The sequence below is a fragment of the Capra hircus genome, chromosome 11, assembly GCF_001704415.2.
Source record: "Capra hircus breed San Clemente chromosome 11, ASM170441v1, whole genome shotgun sequence".
NCBI lineage: Eukaryota > Metazoa > Chordata > Mammalia > Artiodactyla > Bovidae > Capra > Capra hircus.
Window position 1 is genome coordinate 37,919,669 of NC_030818.1, and position 12,534 is coordinate 37,932,202.

The 12,534-nt window shown below is 34.4% G+C and overlaps 1 protein-coding gene and 1 long non-coding RNA gene across 3 annotated transcripts in view; one reads left to right on the forward strand and one right to left on the reverse strand.

Moving 5' to 3' along the window:
* LOC106502619 overlaps window positions 1–12,534 on the forward strand; it is a 199,211-nt gene that overhangs the window by 11,410 nt on the left and 175,267 nt on the right. The window contains exon 2 of the long non-coding RNA XR_001296265.2: window positions 4,763–4,866. This is a non-coding gene — a long non-coding RNA (uncharacterized LOC106502619). The remainder of the gene's footprint in view (window positions 1–4,762; window positions 4,867–12,534) is intronic.
* PNPT1 (polyribonucleotide nucleotidyltransferase 1) overlaps window positions 1–12,534 on the reverse strand; it is a 40,397-nt gene that overhangs the window by 390 nt on the left and 27,473 nt on the right. For both annotated transcript variants that reach the window (XM_005686626.3, XM_013967668.2), the window contains exons 18-27: window positions 11,798–11,851; window positions 6,759–6,865; window positions 6,220–6,291; window positions 6,071–6,134; window positions 5,677–5,760; window positions 5,275–5,358; window positions 4,320–4,426; window positions 4,178–4,233; window positions 2,614–2,692; window positions 1,029–1,076 (exon numbers count right to left, since the gene is read on the reverse strand). In XM_005686626.3, coding sequence (XP_005686683.1) covers window positions 1,029–1,076; window positions 2,614–2,692; window positions 4,178–4,233; window positions 4,320–4,426; window positions 5,275–5,358; window positions 5,677–5,760; window positions 6,071–6,134; window positions 6,220–6,291; window positions 6,759–6,865; window positions 11,798–11,851 — 755 coding nt within the window. The remainder of the gene's footprint in view (window positions 1–1,028; window positions 1,077–2,613; window positions 2,693–4,177; window positions 4,234–4,319; window positions 4,427–5,274; window positions 5,359–5,676; window positions 5,761–6,070; window positions 6,135–6,219; window positions 6,292–6,758; window positions 6,866–11,797; window positions 11,852–12,534) is intronic.

Sequence of the window (12,534 nt, forward strand, 5' to 3'; positions counted from 1 at the left end):
ATACCCAAATTAAAAGATACTTGGTCTAAAAAGGCAATGATTAAGGTTTTTACTTGTTCACTGAAAGCATACCTCAGTGCTAATTGGAGGTATATGCTAATAAATACTTGGTTAAGGAGTGATTTTAATCTTCTTTTAGACTTATCTGTGCCTTTTTGTTTGTCCCTATTATGGAAGAACAGTAAAAACTACGGTGAATGAATCTAAACAAGAGCTTCTTGACCCTAACTGTGCTACACTCTATATAGGATTATGCTTGGGTCACTCAGACTAACACTCAAAGGACCATCTATCATGTTGAAGGTTATTTGGCTTGACCTTAGACACTGAAAGTCAGAGGGGGATGTACTAACTTTTAAGTCCCTTCTGATGTAAAAAAATAAAAATCTTATACAGAGAGATTATGTTGTAGTTCTTAGCTTTCCCTGGAGGCTTTGTGAATAATGGAATGACAGATTGGGAATAAATTTGTGTCTTAGTTTTTACTCAGGTCATAGGTATTAGGTACTACTGGAACAGAATGTAGTGTAGCCAAAAAAAAACAAAAGCAAAACACCAGACTGGCAACCACTTCTTTCATCTATTGATAAGGACTATTACAAAGGTCAATTTGGTTATCAAAATTCCAGAACTGACATCATGGCTTTCATCAAACTCAAAAACTTTCAGCCTCAACCAGTATATACCAAAGCAGTTCAAGTCTTAACTCTCAAAGTTACCTATCATGTTCCTCATGTCCTGTCTCTGAATCATTGATTATACATATCCATTTCTGAGTTGCTCATGTATTTTTTAAAGCTTTAAAGGGGGTCTGTTGTTCTAACTAACCTGTAAGCTCTTTGAGGGTAAGAACTGTATCTAAACCCCTAATGAGTCTGTTTTAAGGAAGAAGTTAAAAAAGAAGACAGCATATAAATAATATAAACCACAAACGTAGATTTGAGTCTTTCAGCTTATTTGATTAAACAAATAATTGAAACTTAAAGTATAATTTACAACTTTAAGGCTAAAAGGATGAATACAAGTACCTGAATTTCTTGGCCAACTTCTAATCCTAAAGCACTGGGATGTTTAATCTGAAAGACAACATGTTAATCTATTAGTTGTCATGCATAACTACCTACTATCCATGGTAGTACACATTTTTTTCGAAGTGGAAAATAGCTTTATTGGTTTAATCTATGAATCTAGGGAAAGGTATATGAGTATTTGGTCTATTACTTTTTCAACTTTTCTGTAGGTTTAAAAATTTTCAAAATGCTGAGAAAAAATAAATCGCAGTCTTATAATGATTATATATTCATGTCTTCATCTTCTCAGAACAATGTCCTACATGTGATGGGACTTGTACCAAAGGTACCTGTACCTTTACTAGATACTCTCCAAAAAGTTTGCCCCAATTCACATTTCTGTATGTCCATTTTTATCTCTACACTCTGATGCACACTGGGAATTTTCAACTATCTGAAAAGCTGAAAAATGGGAACTTGGCTTTACTGCATTTAAAAAAATTGCTATTGATACTGAATATCTTGGTCAGCTTAAAAAACAATTTTTCCATGTTCTCTGCTCATTTTTCCTATTGATACTCATCTTTCTTACTGGTATATGAAGTATATACCAGTATATGAAGCCTCTGTCATATGTTAAAGTATTTTTTCCCCTAAATTGCTGCTTGTATATGAAGCCTCTGTCATATGTTAAAGTATTTTTTCCCCTAAATTGCTGCTTGTCTTTCAAACTTACTATAATTTTGTCATAATTTTAAAAAGTGATGGGGTCAAATGTTATCACTTTATTTACATTTTTGGCTATGATATCATGCTGAAAAAGATTTTTCCAGTTCCAAGATTAATATCTATATTTTCATTTAGTGTCTTGCCTCAACCCTTACCCTTCCTGATGTCCAGATTTTCTTTTTCTGCCCTCACTGCCTTAAAATTTTTTTTTCTTTTTTACATTTAACTCCTTGAGCCAAATAGGACTTTGGTATAAAAAGAGGAAAGATCCAGTTTTATGAAAACAGGCTATTCCAGTATGATTTGTTGAATAATCTTGGTTTCTCAACTAAAAATGCAACTTTTAGTATGTATTATATTCTACGCACATAACTGGGTTTATTTCTGATTTTTGTTGTCCATTTCTGGGCCAGTAATCCATTGTTTGATCCTGTATTGCTTTATATAAGATTTTAATATTTGGTAAAACACCTATTATTTCTCTGCTCCATAGTATTCTCGAATGGTTTCATATTCTTAAGTCTTCCAAATATAGACTATAATAAAGATTAAGGACATCTTAAGAATTATCTTTCCATGACTGGCTAGTCAGGAAAATTGGGAAAACAGGGCTATAGCTAGATATTTTTAGAAATTGCTATGTGTTAACTCTAGAACTGTTCCACCTCAAAACATTCAAGAATGTTTCTACTCCATCACTGAAGGAGAAACATTATCTGGTAAACAGAGTAAACCCTTTTGTCAAGCAGTATTTCTGTCTTTTTTGTTTTTTCTTTGTATTTAGTAGTGGACAACGTGTATAGTCTTTATCAACCTAGGTAATTTCACTATGGTTATTTTAAGGCAGTTAATCAAATGCCTTTCTTGTTTTTACCTTTCGTTGATCAAGTTGTGTGTTGTGAAGCAGTACTGCAGTCATATTTGGATAGAGTTTAACCATTACTCCAGTGTCTCTATAGTAAGGAAATAAGCCTGATTAGAATAATAAGGAACCTTATTATCTACAGATAATTAAACTGTGGTTATGTTTTCACAGGAGAACAAAGTAAAAAAACACATAAAAACCACTCTCCAGTACACATTTTTTATAACCATAAAAAGTATGATTATCTAAGTGGGATACTTATTTTTCCAATGGAAAATACACCTTGTATTTAAATACTGACGGATCAAAGGACAGAGAGAAGATAAAGGAAAAATAGGTAGGGAAAAGCTTTTGGAATATATATTCTTTTATATTTCTTTTCATAATATTTTCTAAAAACTTTTGAAATGGCATTAAATATTTTAAAGTAAGTGTAGAATGATCAACCTGTTAAATAGTGATTTAAGGAAGTGAAGTGAAGTGAGTGAAAATTGCTGTCATGTCTGACTTTTTGCAACCTCATGGACTACATAGTCCATGGAATTCTGCAGGCCAGAATACTGGAGTAGCCTTTCCCTTCTCCAGGGGATCTTCCCAACCCAGGGATCAAGCCCAGGTCTCCCACATTGCAGGTGGATTCTTTACCAGCTGAACCACAAGGGAAGCCCAAGAATACTGGAGTAGGTAGCCTATGCCTTCTCTAGTGGATCTTTCCGGCCCAGCAATTGAACTGGGCTCTTCTGCATTGCAGGGAGATTCTTTACCAACAGAGCTGTCAGGGAAGCCTGATTTAAGGAAGTGGGTTAGAGAAAAGCGGGTACTTATTTTATTAAAAAAATATCTTTTTTCCTCTAACCTACTAAAATAAGCCAGCCCATTTCTTAGTTTTCACCTGTGATATTAAACAAACTATTCCATTGTCTTTTATGATTCATTTCAATTAGTTCTGAACATTTATGTTACATCTGATAATTTCTTTCTCTTTTTTCTTAAGTGAATTTTCTTTCTTCTGGTGGGAAGGTGGGAGGGAGGGGATGTGGGATCATAGTTCCCTGACCAGTGATTGAACCCACATCCCCTGCAGTGAAAGCCTGCAGTCTTAACCACGGGACCACAAGGGAAGTCCCCAAAAGGTAATTTTCTGATTGAGAAAATTCAGTCTTTATAGCTACTTTCAAAAAATGAAGTTGAAACTGGCATTTAAAAAATTGTAATACTTAGGCATTTAATAAACTATCTTTAAAACAAGTCAACAAGAAACTACCAAAAAGAAAAAAGTACAAAGAGAAAGGAAATATGTTTATTGGAAGGTTAAAATGGTGGGAAATGTGGTTAAAGAAAACAATTCAGTCAGAAAAATCTATTAGTATAATAATCATCACAGAACCATGTTCATGAAAATCTACAAACTGGTATAGAAAATAAATTTTATCGTAAGAATAATGATTATATGGTAAATGACACGAATCTAAAAACCTTATACTTTCAAAATAAATAATGCAAATGTGAAGTTAATATGAGGTTATAATATAAAATCTTACAAAAAGTAGCATAGTATTTTAGTTGATATTACCTGATTTCAGTTATTGTGGCAGTGTACACTGCTCCAAATTCTAACTGCTGCTCTTGCTGTAAGTACAAAATAAACCATAAGATTCATAAAGAAAACAGTAACAAAAGGTAGGAAAAAAAACTATCAAAAGCTCAATACTTACATCATCTTTGCAGATATCAGTAATGAAGTCTCTTGCTTCATGCATGGCACTAGGTGTTGGTGCAAAGATAGAAAATGTTTCTTCATCTACCTGGCTAATAGTGACTCCTTTTAAAAAGATAATTTTACATATTGAAGTTAACTTGCTCATTCCGTGGAGAAAAGAAAAGTTAATTTGAGAGCAGGGGGTGACCTGGAAGTAGCTGAGCAGGATTGTCTGTTAAATCACAAGGAATCACGAAGGGATTCATTCATCAACAAATACACATGGCACACCTGCTATGTATCCAGCACTGCGCTAGGCCCTGGGGATTCAATAGTGAACCAGTGTCCCTACTTTCTTAGTGGGAGAAAATATTAAGTTCTAATTTTGGTTCTGTGCTTTTAATTAGAAGAAACTATAGAACACTTTCCTCACCGTTTCTTGTTTTTCCCTCTTTTTAGAGTGGTCCTCGGATGGATGAGGGATGAAACCATGTCATTTCTCAATCTTGGGAACTGCCTGAGGTTATTTGACTTCTTATGCTCCTTCTAGAACCTCAAAGCTGGTAAGTGACTAGGTATCCCAAAGATTGATTCCAGAAAAAAAAGCAAATTAAAGCATACTACTTCTACACATTCTCTAAAGAAAATAAGAGTCTAAATAAATAAGACTAAGTGAAAAATAGAACTCATAATAAGAAAAATTAAAACTCTCTAATGTGAAAAAGTAGTTTTTCTAAATGTCTGATTTTAAAATGTTGAAGCAAAAAGGATTAATTCTAAGTCACCCTTTTTGAATATAATTAAAGATGATCATTTACTCATGTCAATGTTACATCCTTTTCTCATCTCATTGAAATGTCAATGTTACATTTCTCATTTCTCAAACATATTTTTGGAGAGAAACAGTAGAGATGTAATGGCAAACTTACATGACCTAAATAAAAAAATCCCAAACTTCATACAACTCTTACCTGTTTCAGCCTGAAGTTTTTTTAAATGATATCCACCCGGTCCAACAAATTTTGCTCGTTTTGATAACGGAACCTGAACAGTTTCTGAAATGTAGCATAGACAAAAATAGAAATAATTCATATTCATTCATATATATATGTATGTATGAACCTAAAAATGTACTGTTCAGTCAAGTCTTGGCTAAGACACTTGTACAAATATTTTAGTATGAAACAGAAAAACAGTTTACTACGTGACTAAGAAAGTTCTTATGTTTCAGATTATCCCCTCAAGTTTAAAGTATTTTAACTATAAAAGCATTTAAATTGTTTTGTGTATAGATTTTTAAAAAGTTTTTAAATAGCAGTGTACTTCCATATAATGTTTACCTTATCATCAAATCAATAATTTTAATGTATTACCTACAACAGGTCCATTTTCTTTTCTAGATGCTCGAGGTTTTGAAATAGTTTTGTTCATTATCTGTAATATCTCCTTTTTTGCCACTAGAAGAAATAAAAACATAATAATCAAAGTTCTTTGCATCTCAATTACCTTAAAAATTCTACTTGTATTCCCCTCTCCATAAATCCTATCTTGAGGAGTCAGTTTGTAAAAATTGAATTTTCACTGGTCATCCACTTTGGTGGATGAAACTTAATACTTCTTGATTTAGGTTATTACATTAAATTTCATTTTCTAAAGCAGTATTTTAGAATAAGCCTATTTTAAATAATAAGCCTAATGGGAAATATAATTCACGTTTAACACATAAACAGTGATAAAAGAAGAATCAGGCATACTGGCTTGGCATACCTGAGGCTTGCTGAATGGCCTCCATTACAATTTTTATTGGTATTCCAGGTAATTTGATGTCAGCCTAATATGGAAAAGCCAAAAAATTATATAAATATTGATTTCTGATATAATTTAAGTGTTTAAAAATAAAATAGGTTCTAAAATACCTGCAATGCAGTTATTCCTTTAGAAGTGCCAGCTATTTTGAAATCCATGTCACCATGGTAATCTTCAATCCCCTTAAACAATTTAAAAAATTATGATATAGTAATAGTTGTAAACAAAAGTGAAATTCACCCATAGTCAGTATAGAGGAATTTTTAAAAATAGCTTTATAAGTAAACTATGTCCTTTAGAACATCCATATTTCACATATTAATAAAATAAAAAACTCATGTATTATATACAAAAAAAATATGGAGTTTTAAGTTACATATATTTCATTAGAAAGTCAGTTTACTTTTAGATAATGTCCCATAAATGCATAAGGACTAATTTGTAATCATCCTAAAGTGAGCCAATGTGAATACTTATACTGTAATATTTGTTTTTAACTTACATCCTATAAAATACAAGGCAGATATGAAGGAGGAAAGTTAAGAACAGAGACTTCTATTTTTCCAGCACTAGCATTCTTCTAAGCACTTTGTTTACAAAGTGTGTATAATCTTCACCACTAAACATTTGAAAAGGTGAATATACTTGCCAGAATATCTGTCAGCAAACGATAGTCTTCTATTTCACCTTTGTCAGGATTGTTTTTGGTGACCAATCCTATTGCCACACCTGCCACAGCAGATGAAATTGGAACTCCTATAATTGAGAAAAAGAACTTGTGTACAATGTATACATATCAGCCGAACATAGGTTATTCATCGTTCTGCTGACATTTATTTTCATACAACTGGATGGTGTTCTATATTGACAGTTAGCAAAACTAAGTTAGAGGAAGTCAAAGTGAAAGTCGCTCAGTCGTGTCCGATTCTTTGCGACCCTATGGACTATATAGTTCATGGAATTCTCCAGGCCAAAATACTGAAGTGGGTAGTCTTTCCCTTCTCCAGGGGATCTTCCCAACCCAGGGATTGAACCCAGGTCTCCCACATTGCAGGCAGATCCTTTACCAGCTGAGCCGCAATGGAAGCCTTAATAAATCATCAGCCTGCCTCATTTCTTCTTAAACATATAATAAAAGTTCTTTAACATAATTCTTTGTTCTCAACAAAAACTTCTCTAATAATGGCAAACTTAACTTTGAAAGTAATCCATTTCTTTCTTTGTGCTTTGCTTTTGGAGCCGCCTTTTTGAAAAATAATCATGTATTTGATAAATCTTTTTAGCCTGAGTTCTTCAGTCCACTTCCCCATGACCACCATTAGATTTTGTGTATCCTCCCAAAACTTATACCCAGGAAATCTAAATGTGAGTCTAATCTTTTCTTTACCTTATTCTTTTGAATAGCTGCAGAGTACTCCCTGGATGTGTTTATAAGCTACACAGTAGAAGTGGGGTTACTGAGTTGAAGCGGGTGTGGATTTACATTTCTTATAATGTCAAACTGTCTTACACAATGTGTAGTATTTTATACTTTTACCAGCAGTATATGATGCTCCTTGCTATTCTACAGTCTTGTTAATTTTTGTTAAATCCTTTGACCTTTGGCATCTGGATGATAAAGATGGTAACTACTCTTTTTAACTTGATTTCTGTTTTTATGATTGAAGTTGAACTTTTTAAAAATGTTTTTAAATCATTTATATTTCTTCATCGGTGAACTGGCTCTTCATGGCCTTCAGCCTTTTTCTTACATGGTTGTTAGTCTTATTGTTATTGATTTATAAGAGTTTTTAATATGGACTGACCTTTGTTAAATATGTAGACTGTTACAATAAATAAAATACAAATGTGAAATACACGATAAAATACTATTTTCTAGTCTGTTGATTTTCTTGTGTTTTTTCTTGTATAGGATTTTCTATGTAATCATAGTTCCTGGATTTTGCTTAGAAAGGTTTTCTTATTAAAAAAATATTTTGGCTGTACTGCATGGCTTGTGGGATCTTAGTTCCCCAACCAGGGGTTGAAGCCACGCCACAGTAGTGAAAGCACTGAGTGCTAACCAATGGATGGCCAGGGAATTCCCTGCTGCTGCTGCTAAGTCGCTTCAGTCATGTCCGACTCTGTGCGACCCCATAGACGGCAGCCCACCAGGCTCTGCCGTCCCTGGGATTCTCCAGGCAAGAATACTGGAGTGGGTTGCCATTTCCTTCTCCAGTGCATGAAAGTGAAAAGTGAAAGTAAAGTCGCTCATGTCTGACTCTTCGCGACCCCATGGACTGCAGCCTACCAGGCTCCTCCATCCATGGGATTTTCCAGGCAAGAGTACTGGAGTGGGTTGCCATTGCCTTCTCCAGGGAATTCCCTAGAAATGCTTTATTTTTTTCTGTCCAAGAGTTTCATAAAATCTTGTTTAATTTTTTAAAAGGAAGTTTAAAGTTTTGATCACTTGAAATTTACTTGGCATAAAGGAATGTGGTAGAGACCTCATTTCATATTCTTTACGCCCACAGTTTTAACTATCACCTATAATGTTGATGACTTAAAAATCTATCCCTCCTACCTAGTTCTCTCTGGTAAACCTAGATCTGTACAACCCATCTGCCTGCTGGATATCTCCAGCTAAACGTCCCTCAGTTCAGTTCAGTTCAGTCGCTCAGTTGTGTCCAATTCTTTGCGACCCCATGAACTGCAGCACGCCAGGCCTCCCTGTCCATCACCAAATGTCCCTAATGCATCTTAAATATGTAAATAAATATAAAATTTTAAATTTCAAAATTTAATCACCCTCGATAAATCCCTTTTTCTCCTGCATTCCCTGTCTTGATTGAAAGCAATGACATGCTAGAATCAACACTTCTTTCCCCATTTCCTTCATCTTAATCAAGTCACAAAAATCTAATTAGAGGTACATCCTCTAAATATGTTTTTGTAGAAAATTTGTCCTTTCCTCCAAATACTGAAATATCCATTGCTACTTCTTTAGTCCAATTCACACTATTTTTTCCCCTGGCAAGAGTTTCCCTGTCCAGTTTTCAGATTTTTAGCTCCCCTACCCCTACCCCAGCTCCTATTCTCTCCCACGTCATCACCTAGGTCTATCATGTAAGCTAGGAATAACTACCCCCAAAAGAATAGCATGTTCACATCATGCTACTTTTCTCTATAAAATCCTTCAAGTTCCCCATTACTTGCTTTCAGGAACTTTTTATGTAAGTTCTGTGGTCAAAAAGTTTGGGAAATATCCTGTTCCTAGAGATTCAATGTTCACATTAACCTATTTAAGTTTATTTAAACCATATTAACAAACTTGTTTAATCCCGTGTAAACGTTTTTTTTTTCATAGTATATAATAACATCCTGTGATACTCTTTTTCATGGAATAGTGAGTTGGGAGAATTTCAAACTCCTTAGTATAATAATGATCTTTGAAATAAGGTCCCAGTGTATTACATCATCACACCTTTCAAATATATTTCAGAAACACACTGTACTGTTTCATAACTTTGCACATGCTCCTTTCACATGAAATACGGGCCTTATTGCTAATATGCCTGGTCAACAACCACTCAACCTTTAAATTCAAATGAAATGAAGCTGTCTCTATGAAGCCAATTATGTTCAACCAGTTCTTCATCTATATTGTACATATTTGTGCCTTGTACATATTTGTGTTATCTCTTTGATGTGTTAGTATCTTTATGTTTGTTTCTGTTCCTGTAAACTTAAAAAACTGGGTATCCCTGTAGCATAGATAGTGTCTGATGTAAGACATTGCAAGCACTCATGTTATTTGAATTGAATACTATTTGTTGGCTCTTCCCTCATTCTTGTCAACTTCTTTTTCTATTTGGCTCCTTATTTTTTAATGTTAACATTTTTTTTAAAGAGATCAAAACTGTCATGTAACACATTATTCACATACTGCTTTTTATCAGTATCTTTTTTATTGGCAGACCAGTATTCTTAGTCAATTCGGTAACATTTTTAGTCAGTTTCTAAGGACAAGGTTTAGGATGGAGCATCTTGAAGCTCCAATTCAGAACTCTCTCCAACCTACTGATCAGATTATCTAGTCCTGGCTGCTCACCCTTCAACTAGTTATACACGGTATACTTATCACCCCTTATCAATTTCTGCATCTTTTTCTGCCAAGGTCACAAACTGCTAAGCTGAACTGTAGATATACTATACAAGCCCCATCCTCCCTTTGCTCTATGGTATGGCTTGGAGTGACTCTCTTCTACCTCCTTGTTAAAATACTTATACACTAGGGTCACTGTCAAGTTCACTGGGTTATTACAACTTTACAGGAAATATATATATCTTTTGAAAGTAAGAATTCTTTGTTTCTTTGGTATGCTAACCTCCATGATTTCTCCATTACTGCCAAACTGGTTCAGTTATGTTATCCTGAAATTCTCATTACTTAGGATGAATTTTTGTCTAGACCTGAAGATCTGAATTCATTTAGAGCAGATAAAGACTCTCTTGTGATCTTTTATCTTTCAGGTCACCTTTTTCAGGATTTCTTCTGTATTTTCCAATATGAAATTGTAAGAGTGATAAATGCAAGCTGCATGAGATAGAAACTTTGTTTTGTTCACCACCAAGTCCCAGGAGTTTAGATCAGTGCTTGGCACAGAGTTAGCATATAATAAAGATTTGTTGAATTAATATATGAAGGTGAAAATAGAAACGGTATTTTAACCAGCTGCCTTAAATATCAGGTTGTTTTCCTTCCACTGAACAGAACTAGAAAAGTGCCTTTAATTGCCTTTAGCTTTTTTTGCTTTGCCTTGTTTTAAGCTTTTTAGATAATGGTATCATGGTGGCTCTGTGGTAAAGAATCCGCCTGCTAATGCAGGAGATGTGGGTTCAATCCCTGAGTCGGGAAAATCCCCTGGAGAAGGAAATGGCAACCCACTCCAGTATTCTTGCTGGCAAAATTCCATGGACAGAGGAGCCTGTGGGCTACATATGATTCATGGAGTTGCAGAGTCAGACATGACTGAGTGAGTGAACACACATTATACACTTACACCATTCTTTCATTTCATTCTTCATTATATCATCCTTTCTATCTTTTTCCTTTTCTGTACGGTAAATGTGAGAACTTATAGGGAACTCTTGAGTGTCTTTAGGTTCCTCTTCTCTTTCTTCTTAAATAGCATCACTGGTAATTGGCAGATACTGTTTTCAGAGTCTCTTAACATGCTGCCTCTTTCCTTTTTGGTGTTTCAGATCCAGAGATTATACTGAACCACTTACAATCTTCCTTCCTAAAGTTCTGTGTACTCTTCTATGAGTGGTGTTCTTCCCAGGGTTTGCTTAAAACAACTGAAAGATTACATAAATTATTTTCCTTTATGGGTCCTAATACTGCTGCTTGCTAAGCCAACCTTACTTAGTGAATGGTATCAATTGCAGAGCTCTCAGAAACCTAAGGGGTCACCAAATAAATAATTTCAATTCATTACTTTTAGCGAAGAATAAGAATTTCAGCAGATATCTGTAGTTGAAACTGTGCTTTTTAATTATCTTCCTTCTGGCCTGGTTTGGTAATCTGTAATCTGACTTCTTCAAAGTCTTGCTAAAATACAGTTTTTAAAAATCCTATATTTTATTACTGATTAAGTCTATATTATCTAAATAAGCTTTGGTAGTTTTGAGACATAATTCTTTTACCTGCATCCATTAAGGCTAAACTTCCACCACATGCGGATGCCATAGAAGATGACCCTATAAAAATAAAGGAAAATACTTGCTTTAATACTGATTTTTGTTAAATGTAGAAAATTGCTACTGTTAGTTATTTCCTTACAATTACTCATTTATAATTTAAATATTCAGTATTCTTTCCTTCTTTTTAAAAGCACTTAAGGCAAGCTCTCCTAAACCACAGACTACAGAGAGCTGCACAGACAATGTGACAGCCATTAGCAACGTGTGGCTAAATTTAAATTATCTGAAATAAATTCAGTCCCTTAGCTGAATTTAGCACAGCACAGAGATAGAGAATTTCTGTCACCACAGAAAGTTCTGTTGGACAGCAGTACTAGAGATTCTGCTTCTAAGAAACTACCAGAAAAACCAGCATGCCTCTTTTGTTGCTTAACTAGGAGGCAGTTAAAAATACAGGGCTCTAGCTCTCTCACTGGGCCATAAGCTTCACACCCAGTAAAGAACTCAAAGTCCTTTTTTAAATTTTGAACTTTGGTATTTTTTACAAAATATCTATAACCATTTGATCTAGGTAGGCTACATGTTTTGAGAATCCTGTGCCCTTTCTGCCTTTAATGATTATGCCACCTTTCCTTGACCTGTGGACCAAGTTTCAATTTAAAGTTGACTTTTGGAAATTTCCTGGCAGTTCAGTGGTTAGGACTCTGTGCTGTCACTGCCAAGGCCTAGGTTAAATCCCT